Here is a 25,857-nt window from a genome sequence, read left to right as displayed (position 1 = left end):
TCTTGCGAAACATGCAAGAAGATAGAACATTTTGCCAGCAGTCTCAAAGGTTTTACAGATAGACACCTTGAAGCTCCAGTTAAGGAAACTCCAGTTACTAGTTCCTGAAAAGATGACACAGTGGCTATGGTAGGCTTACTGTCCCCCACCAGATGTCCATGTCCAGTGACTGTGTTAGGTTCCATTGCAGAAGGGACTTTGCAGCTCTGATTAAGGGTCTGGAGGTGGGAGGTCATCCTGGGTTATCTGAGCGGGCCTGTTGTGATCACAAGGGTCCTTGTAAATGAAAGAGGGAGGAAACATATAGTGTTTTAATATTAACAGTAATGGAAACAAATTTTTTTAAAGAGAGAAACAGGAGAGTCAGAGAAGGAGCTGAGAGGATGGAAGCAGAGTCAGAGTGATGAAACGTTAGACTCCACTGCCATGAACCAGGGACCATGGGCGGCCTCTAGAAGTCCCCGGAGCCCCCACCAAGGAGCATAGCTCTGCCCACACCTTGATCTTAGCTCAGTGAGAGTCATTTCACACTTCTGACTTTCAAAATTGTAAGATAACTAATTTATGTTGTTTTAAGCCATTGAGTTTTGTGGTGATTTGTGACAGCAACAACAAGAAACAGATCACACTAACCCAGGCTGCTAATTCCCTTTTTGGAACTAAATGTGCCATAGAACTGAGAGAAAATAACAAAAACTGTAAGAACCTCTGGAGAGACAGAAGGTGGATTCCAGTGTGTGAGAGAGTTGACAGCTTGGAGCAGAAGAGACTGGTGTCCTGGCCTAGGGAGGCTGTTGTAGTTGTGTCCTTTTTCTTCCCAGCTTTTCTTCTCCCCTTCCCTTCCACACCTTGAGGCCTAAGAGAACCTAGAGAAGGGAGAGAGCTTTTGAAAAAGAGCAGTGCCTCACTGAGATTCCTTGAAGGTTAGAGTCTCCCAGTAAAGTGTGTCCAATGGCAAATGAGCCAGTGGAGTTCCCAGGGCACATTTCCCTCCCCATCTCCCCAGTAGTGCCAGAGACTGTTCCAGATGCTGAGGATACAGCAGTAAACAAAGTCTCTGCCCTCAAGGTGCAGAAAGTAGATAAATAAGAACAACACACATGTCCAGTGGCTTATAAGTACTGTGAAGTCAGGGAAGAAAATCAGCAAGTGCTAGACTTTGGAAAGGGGCAGATTTAAGCAGGATGATGGGGAGGTCCCACTGAGGCGCCATTTGAACGAGGTCATGCAGGAAGCGAGGGAATCAGCAGTGAGCGTGGTTATTAATGAGAATAACATTGTAAGGCATAGGTGACTGCAGCTGCAGAAGTTCTGAGGCAGAAGCAGGCCTGGTTAAAGACCAGCCCGAGTTTTTTGTGGCCGGAGCTAGGAGGGATGACAGGAAGGATGGGGGACGAGGCCTGAGAGGTAACGGTGTAGAAGGCCTTGTTATCCTTGTGAGACACTGAATTCCAGCTTTGCCTCTGGGCGAGGTAGGAAGCTTGTTGGAGCGGGGTCAGGGAGTGGAAGAGTAATGTGATCTTACCTGATGAGCTCACAGGGAGCCATAACTAGAGGCTGATAAGTATTGTCGGAATCAAGGAAAGTGACAAATTGATAGCTCGTGCTGGTTGGAGCAGAGTTCATGTTTCCAACCATATAAGAGGGTAGAATAAGCATAATAAATACCCTTAAGAGAAAGAGGAAATGTGTACATGAAACAGGAACAAGGCGACATACTTGGGAACAAAATTCAGGAGATAGGTTGAGTGGCAGAATGGATGTATCTGAAGACTGAACAAGTCGAAAGGTCAGGTTGAAGAATTCTAGAAGGTATTCTGAAGGGATAAGGAGATGGAAGATAATGGAAGAAAAATGTTATGGAGGATGGGAGTAGAAATCTCAGTATCCTGTAATAGGATTCTCAGGCAGAGAGGAAGTGCCAGGGGCAGGAGGAAGAAAATACCAGAAGTAATGACCACGAGGTTTTCACAAATCATAAAAAATGAAAGCTCTTCAGTTTAAAGAATGCCAAACATGACAGATAAAAGCAAGCCCATTAGACACATTAGAGTGAAATTTAACAGCAAAAATGCAGATAAAATTCTAACTCTTTTTGAAAGAAAAAGTCACAATGGAATAAGAAGCAGATTAATATCAAACTCCTCAACAGCAATAATGGATACTTTTTCAGTGTCAAATAAAATAACTTTAAAACTAGAATTTAGAGTTTTCTAAACTGGAGCTTCAAGGTGTCTGTAAAACCCTAAACTATTACTTAAATGTAAAGATAAAATAGTCTTTTTCCTCTCGCATAAATGACCTTAGAAGGTTTTCCACACAGAGCTCCTTTTTGAAAACCTCTTGGAAGAAGTACTGTTAAAGAGTGGGGACCCTTGTGACCTCATAAGGTGGGAGGGAGAGTACGCAACTGGTGAAGTGTTCTTTGGACCAGAACAGCCAGGACTTTCTGACTTCGGAGTAAGCAAAGATTCCTTATATAAGACATAGCACTGCAAACCATAAAGGAGGAAACATATAGAATGGGTGACTTAAATTAAGAACTTTGTTCTTCAAAAAGTAAAAAGGGAAACCACAGAGTGAGGAGATATTTGCAACACTTATATCTGACAGATTGCTTATCTCCAGAATTTCAAAGAAATGCCTCTAAGTCAGTGAGAAAAAGTCAGACGACTCAATTAGACAAATGGGTAAAAAAAAACTTTTAACAGTCACTTTACAAAAGCGGATACCCAGATGTCTAGCAAGCATACGGAGAGGTGCCCAACCTCAGCAGGCATCCAGAATGGCAAATTAAAACCACAATACAGCTCTTCTACACACCCACCAGAATGGCTAAATGAGAAAGAGACGGACAGTACCAGTATTGAGGTGTGAAGCAACCCAGATCGTCGGACCCTGCTGATGGGGCATAAAAATTGGTATAATGATTATATTTTTGGTAGCAAGTACTAAAGAGTTATGTGCACATGCTACAACTTGGTGATTCACTCCTGGACATACAACCAACAGGCATACATCCCACGTTCACTCAAAGATATGTTCGAAGACGTGACATTCACAACAGTGAACTGCTTGTCAGAGTTACAAAGTGGACTAACTCAAATGTCCGCCAGAAACAGAGTGCAGAGAGAAATTGTGTATGTGCACTGTGGATTCTGTGGCCACAGCAACACCGAGTCTCATAAACAATGTTGACTGAGAGAAGCTAGACGTAAAACGTGGCATACTCTGTAGGCAAAACTCATCTGTGGGGCTCAGGGTCATGATAGTGATTAGTTTTGGTAGGAATTGTGACTGAAGGGAGCATGAGGAGACACTTGGGGTCGGGCGGGACTGTCCTGTTTCTTGGTCCTAGTACTTGTTAGATGTATCACTAAGTAAAAATTTTTTGGTTTTTGTACTCTCATGACTTATGTATTTCTCTATGTAAACACTTCAGTAAAAAGTTTAGTAGTAAAAACAGGAAAGGGTTAAGAAAGCAACCTATAGCAATGACAATCCAGAAGTAAATTCTGGGCAATTATAACATGGAAGACCAGGCGACACGAGCCAGAAAAGAGCAAAGAGAGATGAAAATGTCCCGAACTGCTTCTCTTGAGGGAAATGTAGATAGTTTTTTGTTTGTTTGTTTTGTTTTGTTTTTACGCCTACAGCACTTGGTCTTCCTAGGTGGTCGGTCTCCCATCCATGTACTAACCAGGCTTGACCCTGCTTAGCTTCCGAGATCAGACAAGATCAGGCGTGTTCAGGGTGGCATGGCTGTAGACGAAATGTAGATGGTTTTAAGTTTAAATAATCGATGGGGAAAATAAAAATAGTTACGGATTCTAACAAGTTAATGGAGTAACTACCAGAAATATAAAAATGGCATTTATATCTTTGAGATACACTGTATTGTCAGGAAAGGTGTGGTGGCAGTTAAGAAAGACCTGAGAATCGGTATGTTGAGCAAGACTGATGCTTATATCTTTCTAAAAAGAATTTCTGAGGTGGGCAGTCCAGTGCTGGTATTCTTAGAAACCCAGCTACTCTGTCATGTTGCTCTCCTGTGTGTGGCTTCTATTCAGAGGTGGTTACCTAAGGGTCCGGGATGACTGCTGGAGCTGAAGCGGTTACACCTGCATTCAGGTAGCTAGGAGGAGGAGGGAGGAAGAAGGACATACGCCTTTCAAGAATTTCTCTCAGAAATCACACATAAAACCTCCCTTTACATCTCTTTGCCAATTATATGCCCATACCTGGCTTCAAGGAAGGCTGGGAAATGCCTTTTAGCAGGGCAAAAAGTGTCCAGCTAAAAATCAGGGTTCATAAACTGAGAAGAAGGGGCAGAATAGCTATTGGGAGGTAGAAGGAAAAAAAACCACTGCTTTCTTCTCTACCAATACTTCTGACCAGCATATGTGTGGGGGTTTTCCCCCATACTGACCAATTCTCTGACACCAGCCAAGTGTTCTAAAATTTGTTAAAGCCAGATGCTATCTACCTGGGGATCGCATCAGATCCCACAGGTTGGGGGCCCACAAGACTGCCTGTACTTTAGATGCCAGTCCCAGGTTGTTACCTGTGCTTCTAACCACCAACCATAAATCGGAGGTTCCCCTGACTCCTTCCTCCAGCTTGATGATTTGCTAGGTCACAGAACTCAGGAAACCGGTTTATTTACTAGATTACCAGTTTATTATGAAAGGATATAACTCAGGAATAGGGAGATGGAAGAGATGCACAGGCAAGGTGTAGGGAACGGGGTGGGGGCTTCCATGCCCCCTCTAGCAGCTCTGTCCTTTAGTACCTGCCCGTGTTCAACCCAGAAGCTCTCCAAAATCCCAAACTTCAGGGATTTTTATAGAGATTTCAGTAAGTAGGTATGCTTTATTAAAGCATTTGGCCATTGGTGACAGAACCCAGTCTCCATCCAGCCTCACCCTCTCCAGAGGTGGGGGCGGTAAGGCTGAAAGGTCCTACCCTTTAATCACATGGTTGGTTCCCCTGGCAAACAGCTCCCCTAGTCTTTTGTACTTTCCAAAAGTATTAACATAAACCAGAGTGTGGTTGAAAGGGGCTTGTTATGAGTGAGTTACAGAAGACTCTTTCCACTTTTATCACTTTGGACCTGTTTCAGGAACCAAGGACAATAGACCAAATATAACTAAAGATGCTCCCATCACTCTTACCACTTAGCAAATTATAAGGGTTTTAGGAGCTGTGTCCCCAGGAGCCTTGGACAAGACCAAAATACATATTTCTTATTATAAATCACAGTACTATAGGAGGCAACTGGGAAACTGTGACACCTAAAAAAGGAAATTCAAAGAAAGGCAAGAAAGAAAAAAAGAACTGAGAAATATGGTAATTAGAAAACATGAAATAAGGAGGCTGAATTAAGTCAGCTATAACAGTAATTAGAATAACTGTAGATGGGTTAAATTCACTAATCAAAAGACTTGACTCTCAGGTTAAAAATAACATATCCAGCCACATTCAGTAATATTTTGGCTATCAAAGAGGACACGGAGAGGTTAAAATTGAGGGAATGGGGAAGCCCATCAAGTGAATATGTCATCCAGGGAAAGTCACTGATTGGCTTAATCCTTTTTCTTTTTTTCTTAAACCCACCTATAGTCAGTTTGACATGTATTCTGGCAGGAGAACAGCATACTGAAATTGTTTGCATTCAACTCTTGTATTCACTGGTGAGGGGCACCTCATGAATTCTGAGCATTTTCACATAGTTTTCTCTTCCTTGTGGGGTGCTCCAACCTTTGTGTCAGTGCTTCCAAGGTTTTCTGCCGACCTGGCGTCATGTCTCTCACTGACTCTAACTCCCTCTCACTTTACTGGCATGAGGTCTGTAGGGCCCGATTAGCTCTGTACCTCGGTCCCCTTTGAAGGCTGCTTTCTAATAGCCGGAAGCGGCCACTGCTCCTGAAGTGCAGGTGGGCGTGCATGCAGGTGGGAGTTAGCAGTGTTGGGCAGGTCATGGTTTAAGGCAGTAATGAAGCCAGATGCTGTGCTCTGGATTCTTGAGGTCAGTCTTCAGGGCTGGGCTCATCCTCAGAGCCACGTTCAGCCTGGAGAATGTGCGGAGCAAGCAGAGTGCAGTGGAGCAAGGTGCGCAGGCCCAGCTGTGTCACAGGGCCCCAGGCGTGGGTGCAGGGCATGGTCGAATTATAATCTTGAACAGCCTGATGTGCCTAGCACAGGACAGATCTCAGCAGAAAGGTGCTGGGAGAGCAGAGGCTTGACCAGAGTGTCTTTTAGCAGCAGAGGGATTCTTTAATGGAGGTGCAGCCTCCATTTTCAGAGTGTGTGGAATGAGACCCAGTCACAGTTGAGAGTGAGGTCTCGCCTCACCTAATATGTGTACTTCAGAGTCAGGTGTTCTCCGCCGATGCCTATTTCCCAGCCTGCAGTGCCTCCAGGATGTGCTGTGAAGCTGCCTGATGTCAAGTGACATATGTTTCCTAGATACAAGTCACTTTTCTGCACAGAGGTCTTGCTTTTGATTTGTCTTTTAAGGGTAGAGTTAAAGAAAAATTGTATTATGTAAATTTTTGAGCATATAAAAAATATTCTGTATACTCATCACTGGGTTTCTTTTTGACAATTTACTCTGAAAAGTACTGGAAGTATTTTCTAGAACATTTTAAACAAATGTCAAATAAAATTTTTCTTCGATTTGTTTTATTTCAACCAGAGATATTATCTAAGAAATTGACAGGTCTTGGATATGTATAATGGCTTATATAGATTTTTGCCCTTTTAAGTTCGAGGAAATAGAATAAGTTACCAGTGAACAGTTACTAAAATGGGGAGTGTTAGACCAGACACCTTGAAGTTCTATATGTTATAGAGTTTGAACTTCACTATCTTGTGGTACCTGTTTCCATACCTGAGGTAACAGTCTGACATATCAGACCAGCCTTGGGTAGCGACTTTCCTCCTGACATAGGAGGCTGCAGATACCTGGGCCACATTGGGCAGGCCTCACATGTGTGCTTGGGTCACCCGTGTGGTGGGAGACAGTGCCCTTGGCTCTGACAGGTCTCACTTAACGAGCTGCCTGGGTTCTTGGACTCTTGCAGCATGAGGCTCTGAAGCCGATGGTCCTCAGGACTGGAGAGAGGACACTTCTGGTGGGGGAGGTGTGAGGCTGCAGGGCCCCGCTTTCTCCCCCTTGCTGTGACCTCCGAGTGTGGAGCAGAACTCAGTTCATTCAGGCCCGGAACGTTTCCTGACATCTGCTCACTGCTGGTATGGGTACAGGCAGGACCACTGCTCATCTCTGCTGTCACGTTTCTCTTTCTTCTCACGGGAACCCTGGTTGACATCAGATCCCATGAGGTTGGGCACTGTGCCGTGACAGCATGTCTTAATCATTTTCCATATCCTAAAAATAACTCCAAATCTAGAAGGAAAATCACAGTTGTATGTATTGGAAATAGGGCAGAACAATTTACTTTCCTTCTATTTATACAAATTTTAGTAGAAAATTGATAAAATTGATATCAGTTTAAGATTTGGGCAATACTCCTTGAATTAATCTGAAACTAGGAGTAAATGTAGAATAAGATGCTGTGAAAAATATTGAAACATGAGTTTGAAACAGAGGCTACTCACACTTGGTAAATTTGAGAAAAACGCAGTTCTCCCTTGTACAGTGAAACCAACTTGTCATTTTTTTTGTTCTAGTGTACTTACAGCCAGCTGTTTAATCCGGGTCAAGTATTTTGGGGAAAGACATCTCTTATTGCCATTTTTCTATGACTTTTCACTGGTGCCTCTTAAAATTCAGGGGAGCTTATGATTTATAAATTAAACCGAATGCCCTGAAGGTCAGCTGTGGTTTATTCTACTGAAAGATTCAGTATAGGACCATGCAGACAAATGAGACAGGAAGACCAATTAAATTTTGACTTTGACTTAAGTAAAACTTATCTTGAACGTAGCATGAAAATAGGCTTTTTGCAATTTACTTTAACTGAATATGGAGAACATTTATTTCTCGAGAAGAGACCTAAGGCATTAAATAGGGCTTGCTTTTCGCAAAAAGTCAGTAGCCTTGTTTCTGCTTCTCTCTCCCAGATCAAGCACTGCGCCTAGCAGAAATTTTACTACCTCTCCAAAATCATCAGCAAGTCCCTATTCCTCAGTGTCTGCCTCTCCCATTGCAAATGGTGATAGCACTAACACCTCTGGGATGCACAGTTCCGGTGTCAGCAGGGGGTAAGAGCAGGCCTTTCACTTTGCTTCCCTTCCCTCTGAGTCCTTGCCCAGGCCGTTCCTGGAGAGCTTCTCTGCTGCTGCACTAAGCATAGTGGGGTTAGGGTCCCGCGGGAACATGCTGCATGTGGTCTCTCACTCCGTTTCCCACCCACAGTGAAGTGTGCCTCTTAGTCCTGACTTGTGTTTGCTTGTCTTCCTACGAGCTGGTGCTTCCCACTGCCTAAGTCACTGATGGTCGTGGGGGTCACTGCATTTGTCTGTGAAGGCAGGGGTTGGCCTTACGGCAGAGTAGTTAGGGGGGGGATGATTCTCATTGCGGGAGAGCCCTGCCTGTCCCCTCTGGATGGCCGTGATCCTTTCTCCAAGCGGTTCAGGAGCACCTGCCGCACAGCACAGACAGGGCGGAGGCGGAGGGCGAGGTGAGAGAGGTGTGCATGGAAGCCCTGGCACAGCCAAGACTGCGTGTGGCCTGGTGGTGGCGACTGGTGCAAGCTCTTGATCTTGGTAACCACAGTGTTCTTCCCTGAAGTCCCCTGGCAGTTGGCCTTCTGGAGGAACAAAATTAGCATTTGCCATAGCATGATAGTGGAGAGTTCAAACAACATTTCTCCCCTTAAGGATGTGCTTACCACCTGCTATCATGTCAAATCGGGCAGGGACGGGGGGTGGCGGGGGTTGGCGGTGGCTGGAGGGCTGGAGAGGGTTGTAGAGAGAACTTGTATCATGGGGCTATTGCCAGATGAGAGTTCTAGAGGCCCTGGGTAGCCCCTAAAAGCATCCTGAGGGCATGTGTGTAGCACTCGCTTTTATTGGTGATGTGGGTTGTGTTTTCCAGTGGATCTGGCTTCTCTGCTTCGTATAATTGTCAGGAGTCCCCATCGTCTCACATGCAGCCTGGGGTCTGTGGACTTGGAAACCTGGGGAACACCTGCTTCATGAACTCTGCTTTGCAGGTAAATGGGAGAGCTGCCATCCCAATAACACTGTGTCTTCACAGTACTTGGGGCTCGGGTAAGGGTGGCCAGCTGAGGCGTGGGGAGGACCATCTCCTACGGGTCCCTATCTGCCCTTTGTTAGTACTGCAAGGGTCCCTGCCAGCACACCTCCCACTGGTTAGTACAGAATGGCTTCATCAGAGTGTGCATTCCCAAAATGCCTTAATCACTCCTAGGTTGGGCTTTGTAGTAAAGATATTTTGAATTTTGTTGACCATTGGAGAAATATCTCCCCAGAAAGTACTGGAGTATTGACCTGGTTCATCTCTGATTGGACGAGAACTCACAGTAGCTGGTGCCAGGCTATGTGACAGTACTGTGATGGACGTGAGCTGGAGTTCGGGTCCAACTACAAAGTTAGGAGGCTATAGTCTCCAAGACTGTCTTCACTTCTGGCGCCAATTGCAAGTTTGGGGGTCCCGAAGATCACCCTCAGTTTTGATAATTTGCTGGAGGGACTCATAGACTCACTGAAAACTATTATACTCACAGTTATGGTTTATTATAGAGAAAAGATACAGGTTATAATTAGCCAAGGGAGGAAGTAAATAGAGCAGGGTCCAGGAGGGCTCCCAGTACACAGCTTCCGTGGTCCTCTCCCTGTGCATTCAGGGTGCATTACTCACCTGGCATCGATGTATAACAGGCATGGAGTGTTGCCAACTGTGGACACTCACCTGAGCTTTGGTGTACAGAATTTTTATTAGAGCTTTATTACATGGCATAATTGATTGATTGCCCAGGTGGCTAAATGCAATCTCCAGGTAGATTGATACCATGTGACCTAAAGCCCTACCCTTAGTTATATCGTTGGCCTTTCTGGAATGGTTAGTCCTCACCCAAAGATTATACAGTGTAGCCAGCCCCCACCCTAAATGACAGTTTTAGACTCTCCAGTCTGACTAAAGGGCCCCAGGCAGTCAGAGATGCCTCTATCAGGGATAACATTCCAAGAGTCAACAGAGTACTTTCCAGAAACCAAGGGCAAAAGCCAGACCTTCCCTTTGGATAAGGCCAGATTTTTTGCTATACATGGTCACTCAGTAGTAAGCAAAGCAGACATGGTTTTTGTCCTCACAAGACGAATAGTCTAACTTTGAAGTTTGTTGTAATATAAGGGAAAAGATAAAAAGATTAGTTAAAAGGTTAGGTAACTCTTGGCATTGGAAATTATTTTTCTTCACTGTGGGGAGGTGGGAACATGCCTAGTACTAAAGAAAAGAGATGAGATTTGACTTTTCATCGGGAGGTTTTCTCAACTCTTTGTACCCTCAATGTTTTCTCATGAAACAGTGAAATGTCCCAATTCCAACAAAAATTATCTTAAAATCATCACATTGATTAGAAAATTATTGTGTGTCAGGCACTTGGGGTACACAGCTTTTACCCTCAGGTAGCTTGTTTCAGAGACAGTTCTTAGCCAGCGAGTGTGACCACCTCCAAGACCATGTCCCTGGGAGCTTAGTTGCAAGGTGGGCCACCAGCTTGGGCTTCTGAGAGGCCATGCCTTCCTGTGTGAGCCTTTCAGAGAATCTGCTGAGCACTTCATTGTGTCGGCATTGACCCTCACTGGCCTTTTAGAACTTGGTTTATGTTGTATCTGTGTGCTTTCCAGAAGGGGTGTGAGCTCCGATCGTGTTCTCTTTCAGTGCTTGAGCAACACCGCGCCGCTGACTGACTACTTTCTCAAAGATGAGTACGAGGCTGAAATCAACAGAGACAACCCTCTGGGGATGAAAGGGGAGATTGCGGAGGCCTATGCGGAGCTCATCAAGCAGATGTGGTCTGGAAGGGATGCCCATGTGGCACCTCGCATGTTCAAAGTAGGTTGATATGTCTACTTTTTCCTGTTTTGGGGAGAGTGGTTCCATGTCGCATTGAGGCATTCCTTTACTTGCATTTTGGGATTAAGATAGGATCTGAGACTAAAAACACCTAAAAAGAAGGACAGTCAGTCCTTCTTTTCTGTTGTTGAGCCATTCAACCCACACTCGTCTTAAGTGACCTCAGCCCCCATCTCTGAGCTGCGGACACTTGAGAGGTCCTTTGTATAAGCTGCTCACTCAGAATGCTCTATTCTGTGGTACCAGTTTTTAAGTGGTCAGCAGCCTAAGCCAGACCATAAAAATTCAATTTAACTTCCAGTTGTCTTCTGAAGGGTTCTCTCCCAGGTTCTCTGAGCCTGGAACCTCTATCCTCTGTGGTTTGAGTTGTGCCCCCTCAGTCAGGAATTGGGTCGACATTCTTAGGAAGATTAGAGAGGAGCTGGGCAAACCACGGGGGACATTGGAGCGGCTCGGCCTTTCCATTACAGTAAATGGTTTTTCTTGCTGTGGGGCAAGTGCCTTGCCTCATAATTTGAAATCTGAGAAATCCTATTTAGCCTGCACCACTAGGTTCAAGGAGCCTTCATGAAGCATGTGGTAGGTAAAGATATGCATGTTTTTGATTCAAAGAGGAAAAAAGAATAGCACCTTATTAGCTCAGTGAGAAAATTGAAATCTTAGATGGTTTATTAAAATTGAAAACTAATTCTTTTCATCCCCATGGCCACATTAATTCCTGGGTAATATATGTAAGTTACTATTCACATATTAAGTCATAAAGAGACTAGAACTGGGTAAAAAAATTTGGCTGAGGCTAATGTACGTAAACATTTGGCAGCACTGTTAGGGGGCTTAGGAGTGGTGTAGCGCTTCCTCGGTGATGAACAGGTTCTTTGTACCGTCTGGCACAGTAGCCACTGATCACTCGAAATGTGGTTAGTGTGAACAAGGAACTGAAATTTTAAATGTATTAATTTTACTTAACTTAAATCTAAATAGCCAAGTGTAATTAGTGGCTCTGGTATTGGATGGCACAGGTGTAGAGCGGTAGCTCTGCAACCTCGGGACGCATCCGGATCTCCAGGAGGGCTTGTTGAAACACGGACTGTTGGACCCATCCCCAGAGCTCCGATTTTGCAGGTCTGGGGGTGGGGGCGAGAACGTGCATTTATAACAAGCTCCCAGGTGATGCTGATGCCACTAGTTGGGGAACATACTCTGAGAATCGCTGGCATAAATCAATACAAGGCAGACAGGGCAGGTAACATTTGCAAAGTTCTTACAGAGACTGGACCAAAGGAGGAAGCTGGACAGCAGTCGTGTCAGTACCTAGGAGATGTGGCTGCTCATGGTGCCACCCTTCACTCTTCTGTTAGGCTTCTGGCCTAGGTTCCAGGCCTGTGCTTATCCTGGTTTTCTGATCTGAGCCCTCTCTCTGGTGAGAACTGCCATTTTCTTTCAGGCCCTCGAGGAATTAATCAGGCTACTCAGCCAGATGGTGTGTTCTCCCTTACTGTCCCAGCTGACTCTGCAGAGCTATTTTTGATGACAGTGTCCCATCTGACCTCACTGATTCTTACACTTTCCGATGTGGTTGCTTTTATTGTAGACCCAAGTGGGACGATTTGCCCCTCAGTTTTCTGGCTACCAGCAGCAAGACTCTCAGGAGCTGTTAGCCTTTCTTCTAGACGGGTTGCATGAAGATCTGAACCGAGTAAAGAAGAAGCCCTACCTGGAGCTGAAGGATGCCAGCGGGCGGCCAGATGCGGTACGCTATGAAGGTTTCTGGACAGTAGTATTCCAAAGACATTGCCTCCTAGGGAGAGTTGCAGAGATTTTTTTTTTAAGTAAAAAAAAAAAGTTGCCCCTTGCTGTTGTTGATGTGGCCCTGGGTTCTGATAGAGAAATGCATTCCAGGTCAGAAAGGGCTAACTTGAGTGACTCCTAATGTTCCCTCTTTGCTTCATCAAGTTGGAGTCAGTTTCTCTGGTGTAATTTCATTGGTGAACCAGAAACTGGGGGACTCTGAAGACCATTCAGTGACTGTATATGGGCTCTTGAGATAATTGATGCTGTCATTAAATCCATCTATTATTTATGAAAATAGTTTGTTATTAATATTATTAGGGCACTTATACCTTTTACCTTGATTTTCTGGTCTATGAAAAGGGGATTTAGTATATAAATTACACTATCACAGTGGGATGATTGATATGAATACTTAAAAGTCGTATTTACATCTTAAAGGAAAAACCATTAGCTGAACTATATTGATATAAATTAAAATCTCACTGAAGGAACTTTGGAGCATGGAAAACCCTATAGGTGGCAGTCCTTGCCTTGGTCATGTCTATGTACCCACAGTGCTCTTAGGTACATCACTTTTCCATCAAATGACAGACAGATACCTTGCTTCTTTAGATCCTGTGTCCATAAGCTGTTAAGCTGGCATGTGATGTGAGTATGGTACACTAAGCAGTCCTAGCATGGCCTGGACCAAGTTCTTGGCTGCACAGACTGCCTCATGGTCCATCTCTGATTTTGCCGTCAGTCATTCTGGATGCAGGGGTAAAGGACGGAGGGGTGTGGAGAATGTCTTATTTATCTTGTCGTTTTTCTTCCAGGTGGTTGCAAAGGAAGCCTGGGAGAATCATCGGTTGAGGAATGACTCTGTGATTGTGGATACATTCCACGGCCTCTTCAAATCTACTTTGGTTTGTCCAGAATGTGCTAAGGTTTCTGTGACTTTTGACCCATTTTGCTATCTAACTCTCCCACTGCCCTTGAAGAAAGATCGTGTTATGGAGGTCTTCTTGGTTCCTGCTGATCCTCGCTGCAGACCCACTCAGGTAAGAGACTTGTTACCTCGTGGTACCTCTCGTTGTGAGTGGCCTCCAGACCCAGAGTGGTGCTGCTTCCATCTGCTGCACCGGATGCTCTGTCAGCTGCCTGCAAAACCCCTTGGCACTCGCCTAAGTGCGTGCCCTTGGCCTCCATCAGATGTTTGCGTGAAACCTGTATCATTGAAGGCCTATCGTGACGGTCCTCTGGGCGCCTCTCTGTCAGTTTTTGCCCCTTGCTCCATTCATTCGACTAAAGTAGCCTGGTTGATGTTCTAAGTACTCCTTGAATCTGAATGTTTTGCAATCAGAAGCTGGATACTTTCCTTGGTCAGGTTCATGCCTAAGTCAGCTAGGCGAGCTTGGCCAGAACAAAAGGCCAGATGAGTGGTGTGACCAGCAGGTCTAAGTGTCTAGCCCTGCCGATGGCTCACTGCATGACTGTACTGCACAGTCTCCTTGCCTTAGTTTCTTCTTCTCTAAAGAAAGATGGCATGTGGGACCTGTTGATTTATATGCTTTTAACCATTCTTTAAAGAGTGTGGTTAATAAAATACAACAGCGTTTAAAATGGAAAGAGTTGGCCCAGCACCTGTGCTACTGCCTAAATAGAGAGGCAGGTGTGGTGCGGAAGACGCACCTCTGCGCTGTGCTGGCCACTCACCTGGGACCTGACCTCACTCACTGTACACTGCTTCTAGGGGGACACCTCTGCCCTCCGAGATGCCTGCTCTTCCCGGCTCATCTCGTCACCCCTCCCCTCTCTCCTTTGCAGTACCGCGTGATCGTGCCACTGATGGGGGCCATGTCTGACCTGTGCGAGGCTCTCTCCAGGCTGTCTGGCATTGCTGCAGAAAACGTAAGGCGGGGTGGTCAGTGGCGTTCAGCCAGTTGGGGTCGATTCATAGTCCTTTGGAGTTTATTTTTAACATTGTCGCCACTTTGGGGGCATAGTTCTTAACTGGCCAGCACAAATGTGATTATCTCTGGATGCCTCAGCGCCCCTGGTCCTCTCACTGCGAATGAGACCATCCCTTCCAACCCCAGGGAACAACCATCTTTCCTCTCTTGGGGTCACACCAGCCATTGTCGGGGGCAGAAGTAGGGCTGTGCTCTTAGCTTTACCACCTTTTCCTGCAACCTCTTGTATAATATGAGAGGCTCTAAACTCCGAAAGTCTGTGGAGTGACATTGTGGGAGTGACATTGTGATGTTCTTGGTAGAAATCTTACTTTAAAAATAACTGCCATGCTGAGCTTTCTGCTGAACCTGGCCCAGTGTGGGGGTGGGGAACCAAAGACCTCCCCTTGCATGAGGGCCCATCCTGGCTGCTCCTGCCCCTCCCTGTCCCAGCCCTGGTCAGTGTCTCCCCACTCCCCTTGCACCCCTGATGGTTTCAGGCGGTTGTGGCGGTTGGGGTTCGGTCTGTTTGCCGTGTGTTCAGGATGGCCTGGAGGCTTCTGGGTGACCACCAGTCTCTGGTCAGCACTCACTCCTCACCATTCCTGCCACTCAGGGCAGATTCCGTTGTAAACCTGAGTTCAGATATTGCCACTATTTTTTTTTTTGCTGACGGCAGCCATGCCGCTCCTTCTCAGGCCTTGGCCCCCAAGCTTTGGAGCTGGTTACATGGTGGTCTCTCTGGAGGCAGCACTCCAGCACTTTTTTTTTTTTTTTTTTTAAAACTACAGCACCTCGTCTTCCTAGGCGGTCTCCCATCCAAGTACTAACCAGGCTGGACACTGCTTAGCTTCCGAGATCAGACGGGATCAGGCGTGTTCAGGGTGGCATGGCCGTAGACTCTAGCACCTTTTTTTAGGTGGAGGCACTCTTAATCCCTCCTGTAATCTTTGCGTTACTATTGCTTCTCAGATGGTGGTCACAGATGTGTATAATCACCGGTTTCACAAAATCTTCCAAATGGATGAAGGGTTAAACCACATCATGCCTCGAGATGACATTTTTGTGTGAGTACCCAGCTGTTTCTGCTGCAGGGCGTCAGAGGAAACGTTCCAGAGGCTTTGCCTTGTTGGTGTGTCTAGAGCAGAGGTTCTGGCAGTTGGGGACCGTGTGGAGTTGCCCTGGTCATGAAGCGCAGGAGATGGCAGTTAGGGAGTTGTGGCAGCCAGCTGCGCCCAGCGCCTTCTGGCACTTCTGAGCCAGACGTTCCAGATCACTCTCCTCGGCGTGAACACAGCTTCCTGTTAAGGCCTATTTGATGGTTCTTCACGTGGTCCTGCTGTTAGAAGTGCCTTTCTCAGGAAGAGTCTCAGCTGCGTGAAGGACCGTGGGAAGGCAAGAAGGCATGTCATACAGGGAGAGTCTTGTCCCTTCCCTGTGCCACAGTCAGCAGCCCCTTAGATAGGTACCATTTCAGAATGACGGAGGGTTGATTTAAAAAGCCCTTTTCAGCTCTTAACATCCTGTAAGCTGAGAATTGGTTTTCTCACACCTGTGGGGACAGTACACTTGGACTCCAGCGGCTCCCCTCAGCCTTTCCCATATCATCTTGTGTCTGGGCCGCTCCCTCCTTGTGACGTTGTATATGTCCCTCATCCAGGTGGGTGGGGTGGACTGAGTGGAGCAGTTTGAATGTGGACCCCGCCCAGCCACCTCTCCGATTTCCCCAATTTCCTCGATTTCCTCCAGTAACTTGCCTCCCCTGGGGAAGGTTTTTAGGTTTTGTTTGGCTTTTGTCTTTGGCTGAGGACTGCAGTGCGCAAAGGCATCTCCTTCCTTTACATTTGGGCGTATGACTTCTCGGTCACTCTGAAAGAAATAGTTCTTGACCACGCCCAGGATCCTCATTCTGTTCACACTTGCACAGGCCGCCTCCCCACGCACCACCACCCTCCCTCACTTTACAAAGCGCCAAGGCTCCCACCAGGCCGCAGAGCTGGGGCGTGTCTGTGTCTGACTCCCTCAATTCTGGAAACTACACACTTGAGCTGAGAAGGCATCACCCCGTGGGGAACTTGGGAAACCACCATCAACAAAGGGAACCTGAGAGGGCTTGGGGCTCAACCAACAGGAGAGGAAATTGTTTTATAGATGGATTAATAACTGTCTTAAGAAAACAGTAGTAGTGTCAAATACTTTTTGAGCATGTGATGCATTGTGCTACTAAGTTTTTTAATTCTCACCACTGCAGTGTAAGTTGGGTAATTGTGCTGTCTATTGAGTAAACAGTTTCAGAATTTAGAGCTCTTGGCCTGGTCACAGCAGCCAGAAACTATCAGCGTTGGACCTGGAACCAGGGCCAGCCTCACTCCAAGGCCTGGTTCTTGACTTTGATGCTAGACCATAAGGTCCTTACCTTAGAGCACACTTTGGACATTTTGTGAGTTTTTCTTAGAACTCGTCCTGCATTTACTGCAGTCAAGACTGTTTGCCAGGCATCTGGGGAGGGGTGTGTGTGTGTGTGTGTGTGTGTTTGTGATTATAGTTTTCAAAAATTGAATCAGTAAGTTTGTGTCTCCCCCTATAGGAAGAGGGAAAGACTACAGTCGGTTGCCAGCAATTTTGGTAACATCTGTTCCAGGATAAAACATCTATAAATCTCCTCAATCCCATGTATTCACTAAGTAAGACACATTTTTCAAAATCATTGATTTGTATTTAGCAGTTTCTTTGGTTATCTCTGATTTTTTTAAAAATTAGATATGATTCTTTTTACTTCAGTGTTTTTGGACAAAGATGGCAAACAGTTTTATAAGTTTGCTTCCTCATTTGAAATAAAGAGTCTTTGGCTATTACTCTAGGTGTACGTCCTTGTATAATGTTTTGTCTTATTAAAAGACAGGGCGCTGAGAAACTTTTTAAAAATTGAGCTCCTTGGTGACAAAAAGATGATCTTGGTGGCCAGGCCCCCTATGTGCCTTTGTGTCTAGAGTGGTGGTCTGGATGACAGCCGTCATCTGCGCTGAGTCTCATTTGAAGGACCACAGAATTTGAGGCTGTGGTTGGGGGAAGGAGGGTTGTGTAGGTTCACGTTGTGCTGACAGTGACCCTCCTTGGAACTCCTGACCCAGCCCCTAGAATTGCCTTGAAAATGGTTTCTCTGCCTTTTGTGCTAAAATATGCTCTGTCCCAATAACCATAGTCCTGGCCACCATGTAGCTGCAGCTCAGAGCTCTGTCGCTTACAGGGACCTGATCCTAAACGTGCCCTCTTATGTGATTGACACAGGTACGAGGTCTGTAGCACCTCTGCGGATGGCTCGGAATGTGTCACGCTTCCGGTCTACTTCAGGGAGAAGAAGTCCAGGCCATCGAGCACTTCCTCCGGGGCACTGCTGTATGGACAGCCACTGCTGGTTTCTGTCCCCAAGCATAAGCTAACCCTCGAGTCTTTGTACCAGGCTGTTTGTGAGCGTATCAGGTTGGTGGCAGGAATGTGATTTGCTTGTTATACGAAATCAAGACGGGCCCAGTGATGAATGATAGTGACCGCCCCCCACCGAGTGCCCGCCGCTGGTAGAAACATGGTGCTGTCAGCCCCTGGGAGGGCCAGGCAGGTGTTGGGCTGGGGTGTCTGGCACATCTTCAGCACCATGATGCTGGGCACCTAAGCCTCCTCTGGTCCCTGGAATCCTGTCTGTCACACCCATCAGTCACCTGCTTTAGGGAGTCTAGTGCTTTGATGGCATTTGTACTTGAATATAATTTTCGAAGTAGTCCAGTATCGTTCTGAAGCTTATGATGAATGTTACTGGGAAATACTTTTTTAAATGATGGTGCCACATGACATTCATGAAAGACTTGAAACGACTTGGTATTTAGACATCTGACCTCTTGGGTTTCTTGAAGTGCTGAGCCATCACATGATTTTAAGCCCCCTTTACATAAATTGCTTTACGAATAGCTAAATGTGTAAATTATGGACTACCTCTAGCTAAGTAGTGAAGAAAATGTAAATGTTACAACTGACAAATGATTTTTTTTCTTTCTCTTTTTCAAGCCGCTATATAAAACAGCCATTGCCTGAAGAGTCTGGCAGCTCGCCTGTGGAGCCGGGGACCTGCAATGGCTCCAGGGGCAGCTGTGAAGGTGAGTGCTCACCACACTGTGGGGCTGTGACAGACCCAGTCCCTCCTGACCTCCCTCTTCTTCCAGAGGTGTCATACATGCGGGAGAGGGCAGCTCAGAGGCTGTGGCAGGGCGCTGCCTACAGAGCAGACCCAAGAGCTCTCTGCTGGTGCCCGCTGCCCGACTTTGGCACCTCATGGAATCTTCTTAGACGTGGTATCTGCACCTGGGAGACATTCAGTAAATACTAGTCGAGGGTCAGTTTTTTTCTTGTGGAGGAACCGAAGACTTCCACTTAACATTTGTATTTATTGTAACATTTAAAAGTTGCCTGCCTTCCTTACCAAGCTGCCTTCTTAGGTATGGAGTATGGGTTTAATTTTGCTCTTTTTCTCTCGGCCTGGTGATGCAGTCTGCAGAGTCAGACTCCATGGGGTGAAACCCAGTGAACCACCAACTGGCAAGGGGCCTAAATTTAGGACTGGCAGGACTGCTGGCTCCCTTTCTGCCTTTGGGTGACTTGTCACAGAAGCGCAGTGCCCACTGTGCCTGTCCTACTGGGTGGTGATGAGGGGCACACCTTCAGGTGCCTCGTAAGTGCAAAGGGATAGATGTCGTTCTGCACACTCAGGATAAAATCTGGAAGGAAACACCATAGTTAGGTATTAAACTAAAATTTTAACATCAAAATGGTGGCAAATTATATACATATTATTTTTCATTTGTGTGCCAGGAGAAGACGAAGAAGAAATGGAACATCAGGAGGAAGGCAAGGAGCAGCTTTCAGAAACAGAAGGCAGTGGGGAGGACGAGCCAGGGAGTGACCACGGGGAGACCACCCAGAAGAAGATCGGAGGTCGGCCCTGCGCTAAAAAGCTTTTTACCTTTAGCCTCGTGAACTCCTATGGAACAGCTGACATAAATTCACTTGCAACGGATGGAAAACTACTTAAACTCAACTGTAAGCACTTTCTCTAACCTTTCAAACCGAGCTTCTTGGGGACTTAGGATCTATTTGAAAATACTTGCTCTCAGTACTCACTGTATTGGGCTTTCGTGGTCTCCGCGTAGCTCCAGAAACAGACGTTTGCGTGATCCTTGGCTTGAAGTTCCCTAAAGACCATTTCAGACACACGCACGCATGCACACATGCCCCCCCCAACTCCCACCCCCAACTGGCTTTTCTCTTTGGTCTTTGATGACTGCAAACGGAAGCGAGAGCTCCCTCCGTTCCCATCACCCTTCACAGACTTGGCTCCGGGTTGATGACATGTCTGTGGCCCTCTTGGGTGGCAGCATTTCCCCAAACTCATTTCACTTACGAGAGAAGAAATGCAATTTTCTTTTGTTTTATAAAGATGTACATGAGATGTGATCCATCTAGAGGATGGACATGGGTTTTGTAGGCTTTCTGTTCCCTGAGCCTGTAATGGGGCCTGCCTTACAGGTGGAAAGAGGCATCCACACAGATGTGTGTTGTGTGTGACAGGCATTGAGTGGACGGTGAAGACACCTGCACAGGGACGGGAGGGGAGCTGCAAAAGTATCTCTTGTGCCTTTTAGCTCCCCCTACCCCGCGTTAGAGAAGAAATTAGCTAGCTAGCTCTCTTCATTTTGTTATACCTCTTTAAAACTGTTTTAAGCGACAACTTTAATGAGATATTTTGGATCTCTGTATCTCTCTCCCCCTGTCTCTGTAGCCCCCTCCTCTATAGTACATACACTGCAATTTCTAGCTGTCTTCCAGAACTCTAGTCTTTGACTCCTCAACTCCGTGTGCCTCTCTCCTTCCCCCTCCCCGACGCTGAGGCCTGGATAATCCTCCAGGCAGTGAGCTGGGGCAGTGTGGCATCCTTGTTTGTTTTCCGTTTCTCAGGAATCTCACTCTTGCTCTGCCCAATACCCAGTGTCTGAAAGCGGGTGTTCCATGTGTTTTGTCAGGTTTTCTCACGGTTTAAGGCAGGAGGGTAAATCTGGTCACTGTTACTCAGTCTTGACCGATGCCCTTTCAGAATTCTGTATCGTTAGCTCTTTTAGAGCTTGTCTGTAGCATCGAGGAAATCTTTGCTAAAGGATTTAGGGGTCTAGGGGTTCAGCGTTGGCTGGCCAAAGGCATAGCGTTGGTCTCAGCATGGCTGGTGATGGGTGAGCACGTGCTGATGGCGCAGCTGGAGTGTGGTCCTTTTCACTCCTGTCACCTGAAGAGTCTCTCCTATTGCTGGCCATTCAGTAATGAGTAACACTTTGGTCCCCCTCCACAGCTCGATCCACACTGGCCATCGATTGGGACAGTGAGACCCGGAGCCTTTATTATGATGAGCAAGAATCTGAGGTAGGTCACTTGGGGTTCTCAGTCGGCGTGCACGCTAGTTTCTGCTCTGGATGTGTATTAGGGTCACTCTCAGGTCCACGGTAACTTAACGAATTACATTTTAGACTGAGAATGACAAGCACTTAAGGGTTTTGTCATCGTATGTTCAGAGGCTCCAGAAAGTACATATTACTCCAGGAGTGAGAACTTGTGGGGTCATGGGTCCAGCTGGTAAGACGTTTCCCCAGCTGAACTCAGCATTTTGCTCCCCACAGGCCTACGAGAAGCACGTGAGCATGTTGCAGCCTCAGAAGAAGAAGAAGACGGCCATGGCCCTGAGAGACTGCATTGAGCTCTTCACCACCATGGAGACGCTGGGGGAGCAGGATCCCTGGTAGGCAGCTCCTTTCTCTGGGCTGGGGCAGCCACGCAGCCTGGGCTCGGATCCGCTGGGGCCATTGGCGCACGCAAGATCCCTTTGTATTTGGATGTGTCACCTTTTACACGGCGGACCCTACAACACAGGTCTTTCTGTGTAGATTGTTCTTTCCAGACTTGGAAAGCCATCACCCTGTTTTGGAAGATAACTTAGAGGCCTCCCTGCCCTGAAGCACTGACACTGAGTGCAGGAAGGGACATGGGACTACGGCTCTGCCTCCATCTGGAGTGCCCAGGTGGCGCTGGCCCTCTGCCTCCTCACTGAGTGGCGGTTTCTCTTTTCAGGTACTGTCCCAACTGTAAGAAGCATCAGCAAGCCACAAAGAAGTTTGACCTGTGGTCCTTGCCGAAGATCCTGGTGGTCCACCTCAAACGGTTCTCCTATAGTAGATATTGGAGGGATAAGCTGGACACGGTTGTGGAATTCCCAGTCAGGTGGGTCCCTGGGCTGTAGCGTCAATAGGAAACTGAATGAATGGGAGGGCATCTGGGCACTGACTGGCTGAGGGTTTTGCCAGCAGAGACTTCTCTGCATTAGGATGTGTGTTGCTGGGCTCTGAGAGCTTAGACTTTGGCTCACTTCAACTCCCCATCAGCCCACATTCAGGGAAGACTATCCAGCACAAGTGCCCCCCTAGGCATGGGGTGATGCTGATCATCTGCCACTGCTTCCCTCTCAAGTCCCTTCTGCCACCTGCTCAAACTGATTTTCCCATCTGTCACTGGTCCCAGGGAGCCTGGGCAAATCGAGACAGCACAGGCTTAGTGCTGTTTCTCATTAACGGGGACCAGGCAACCAGAAAGGCGTCTGCCAGGGCGAATGACATTATTGGGCTGTAGGTGGGGGTGTAGACCCACCAAGCTCCTGACCCAGGAATAGGGATGGGACTGGCTTTCTGCTCGTGTTCTCTCACGTCCTATGGTACAGAGTGTAACTGAGACAGAAAAGTAAGTCAACAAGATGGGAGTTCCTCCACAGACTGCAGTTTTTAAAATATTTTTGGGGGAGGTAGATAGATAAACATATCTATCCAAGTATAGACGAGTCAGTGAGAGAACTTAGGTGGTGGGTATATAGGTATCAGGAAAATTCTTTTAACTTTTTTGTGTATTTGAAATTTTCAAAGTAAAATATTGGGAAAAAGTGGTTTCTGGGGCCTGTTTTGGTATTTAGCTTAAGTTTTTATGGCACCAGTTGTAATTTTGATAATAACAGCCATTTTTACACAGTTACTACAGCTCTCTCGTCTGCCCAGAGCCCTTTCTCACCATTTGATCTGGGGTCGGGGTTACAGGAAGCTTTTCTTTTCCAGCTTGAACATGCCAGTGGTCAGAACAAGACCCTGGGCCCCTCAGGTTGCGGTTTGTTCATTCCTTTTTCAGCAGGGTTCCTTCCTCTGCGTTCTGGCCTGTCGCATAAAAGGGGTTGCTGGGTTACGCCAGCCTTCTCTGAGTTTACCGTATTTAAAGGCGATTTTTGTGTTCTGTGCTCAGAGGTCTGAATATGTCCGAGTTTGTCTGTGACCTGTCAGCAAGGCCTTATGTGTATGACCTCATTGCTGTATCCAACCATTACGGAGCCATGGGAGTTGGCCACTGTAAGTACTGGCATCTGCTTCCTTCTGCTTCCTTCTTGAAATGTCCTCGGCCAGTCATCTCTCCCCAGCCTCTTCTTGTGTTCCAGACGTGGCCCTAAGCACTTCACTCACACAGCTCCACAGGCCTCAGGCCATTTTTATCCTGCTGCCCCTTCATTTAAAAAAATTTTTTTTTTAGTTTTCATATTCTTTAATCATCCCACCTCTGGGAATCTATCCTAAGGAAATTACTTGACATTGGGAAAAGCTTTATGCACGAGGATATTTACTTATTCATGACAATGAAAAGTTGGTAACAGCATTGGTGATCAAGAGTTGGCACTCTTGTCCGTCCCCTTGATGGAAGTGTTCACACGCGTTGCAAAATGAAATTAATAACGTGGGGGGACGTGCCGGTGATCTGTTAAGTGAAAACTACACAAAATGGCATCGTTACAGAAGGGAGTTTCACAGCTGTGGTAAAACAAGAGAAACTGGGGGTGCAAGTAGGAGGAGAGACACCAAAATGTTGATTTTACTTTTTTCTCTTTGCTCTGCCTTATTCTCCATCACTTGTGTAATGGGTAGGTTTACTTTCATAGTGAAGAGACCTGGTCCATGTTGTTGCCTGTTCACAGGAAGGTGCTAGTAGCGCTGAGCGAGGAGCTGCGTCTCCTCACATCTCCTTACTGCACCTGCGCTGTCCAGCTGCCAGTCCGGCGCGCTAGGACCCCAGGAGAGGACATTCATGGGAGGTGTCAGTTCATTTACACGCACACTGGATTTCAGGATTTCCCTACCCCAGTCTTGCCCCCTGTACTGGTGGGGAGCGTTTTCCGTTGGCTCAGCAGTCTGCTCTCCCGCTCTCCCATTCTTACTGTATCACCTACTGGCTCCCGATGGCGGCTCAGTCTCCAGCCCACGTATCTGCGTTCTAGGCCATGAGAAGAAAAGAAAACAAGGGCACAAAAGGGCACAGCCTTTCCTGTTAAGCAGACCTCCCAGAAGTGCCCATCAGCCCTCTGCATACATCGCACTGGCTGTAACCTGGTCACATGGCTACATCTAGCCGTAGGAGAGCCAGGAAGATGAAAATGGGGGCTGGCTCTACTGGAGCGGCCGTTAGTGGTCCCTGATCGCATCGTATTCTTTAGCATTTTCTCTTCCACAACTTTTTTCTCCCCAAATTAACTTCGATACCTGTTTGTGCTGCTGCACGCTGCTCAGATGTACTCGGTTTAACTGCTGTTTCGGCATGTAAGCGTTATCACTCGGGCAAGTTCCCTGGGCTCCATGTGCTTCAGTTCCCTCATTCACGAGGTGGCTGCTTGTGTGAGGGCCACATCGGGTCTGCAGTTGGAACTCCAAGATTGAGAGCCACCATCACTGACGTTAACGCCAAGCACACACATGGGGGACAGGCCCTGGGTGCTGTCTGTCACCTTTCCCTTTGTCACTGCCACTTCGTGCAGTAGGCACCATGGTGAGGAACAGCTCATCACACAGCGGGTTGAGACCCGAAACCCGACCTCCAGTAGTCTGTTATTTCTTAGCGTCTGGGCGGAGCAGGAATTGGGCATCACTGTGGGAATCGCTGTTGTAAACACATCATACTTGGAAATAGTGTCAGATCAAGACAGGAAGTGTTGGCTGTGGGGAATGCTGGATCGAAGTGAGGCACTGACTCTTGACTCACAGTTTTAGAGAAAGATGAATTTAAGTCTTCCTGTCCAATCCCCCAGCTCTGCAAACCCAGGTGCCCAATGTGTCCCATACCGGGGCCACTGCACACGCTCCAGAGGCGGTAAGAGGCGGGAGGAGCCACCTGCCTGGACAGTGGGGAGTTCGACTTGGTGTGTTCTTTCGAGAGCTGTTGTTTTACTTAAATCCTAAAGTCTCAGTTCCTTGTATGGGTCACCTGGCTCAGGATTATTGCTTCTAGCCACCCTGAAAATTGACACGAGATTTCTCTTTTTATTTTAGAGTCATTTATTAAAATTACAGTTTAAAATGGTCCGCAACAGCTCCGTTTTTACCCTTTTCAAGCCTTTTTGAGGAGATTTTAAAAGGGGCTGAGTTATCTAGGTTCTTAAGACACAAGCTGTAAATTACTTTTAAGGGTCTTTGTTTTCTTTCGTTTTTTGGAGTTTTGTTGTTCAGTGCAAGCTTGATAAGCTGGCCCAATTAATTCTCTGGTGACCACTGGAGTGCTTTCTTTTGGCAGACACTGCATATGCGAAGAACAAACTGAATGGGAAGTGGTATTACTTTGATGATAGCAATGTGTCCCTGGCCTCTGAGGACCAGATTGTGGTAAGTAGGCCCTGCTACCTGCTTCCTCTTTGTTCTTTTATGGATTAAAGCTAGGAAGAGTCTCCTGGGCCAGTTGGTTATTTAGTCATCCTGAAGTGATAGTGGGAGCTAAATGTGGTGGAGAAAGAATTGGTTGCCATTTCTTCTTGTACTCCCTTTAATGAGAAGCTTGACTCTCCTCACAGTTCTGTCACAGGGCATCTGCCTTTTCCAACTCCCTGGGCAGGGTCAGCACAAGTAGCCTGAGGTGGAAAGGCCTTGAGGGTCGCCTGTGTGTGTGGATGCACAGGGCAAGATGGCAGAT

At 46.8% G+C, this 25,857-nt stretch overlaps 1 protein-coding gene and 2 pseudogenes across 3 annotated transcripts in view; 1 reads left to right on the top strand and 2 right to left on the bottom strand.

Moving 5' to 3' along the window:
- USP4 (ubiquitin specific peptidase 4) overlaps window positions 1-25,857 on the top strand; it is a 35,075-nt gene that overhangs the window by 8,521 nt on the left and 697 nt on the right. Inside the window, exons 7-21 of one of the 3 annotated variants that reach the window (XM_039837742.1) lie at window positions 8,086-8,226; window positions 9,062-9,179; window positions 10,871-11,044; window positions 12,657-12,815; window positions 13,672-13,896; window positions 14,663-14,746; window positions 15,760-15,854; window positions 18,076-18,267; window positions 18,847-18,935; window positions 19,648-19,875; window positions 21,176-21,246; window positions 21,501-21,619; window positions 21,949-22,098; window positions 23,158-23,261; window positions 25,465-25,553. In XM_039837742.1, the coding sequence (XP_039693676.1) occupies window positions 8,086-8,226; window positions 9,062-9,179; window positions 10,871-11,044; window positions 12,657-12,815; window positions 13,672-13,896; window positions 14,663-14,746; window positions 15,760-15,854; window positions 18,076-18,267; window positions 18,847-18,935; window positions 19,648-19,875; window positions 21,176-21,246; window positions 21,501-21,619; window positions 21,949-22,098; window positions 23,158-23,261; window positions 25,465-25,553 (2,038 nt within the window). Of the gene's footprint in view, window positions 1-8,085; window positions 8,227-9,061; window positions 9,180-10,870; window positions 11,045-12,656; window positions 12,816-13,671; window positions 13,897-14,662; window positions 14,747-15,759; window positions 15,855-17,374; window positions 17,472-18,075; window positions 18,268-18,846; window positions 18,936-19,647; window positions 19,876-21,175; window positions 21,247-21,500; window positions 21,620-21,948; window positions 22,099-23,157; window positions 23,262-25,464; window positions 25,554-25,857 lie in introns of those variants that run through there. The other 2 variants (XM_039837743.1, XM_039837744.1) reach the window with 2 other exon arrangements.
- On the bottom strand, window positions 3,648-3,770 carry LOC120582649 (uncharacterized; annotated as a pseudogene).
- LOC120582515 (uncharacterized) lies at window positions 15,570-15,688 on the bottom strand (annotated as a pseudogene).

This window comes from Pteropus medius, unplaced genomic scaffold, assembly GCF_902729225.1.
Source record: "Pteropus medius unplaced genomic scaffold, Ma_sr-lr_union100, whole genome shotgun sequence".
NCBI classification, from domain to species: Eukaryota; Metazoa; Chordata; class Mammalia; order Chiroptera; family Pteropodidae; genus Pteropus; species Pteropus medius.
Note: the sequence above shows the minus strand (reverse complement) of the source record. Positions and strands in the feature narration are given on the sequence as shown.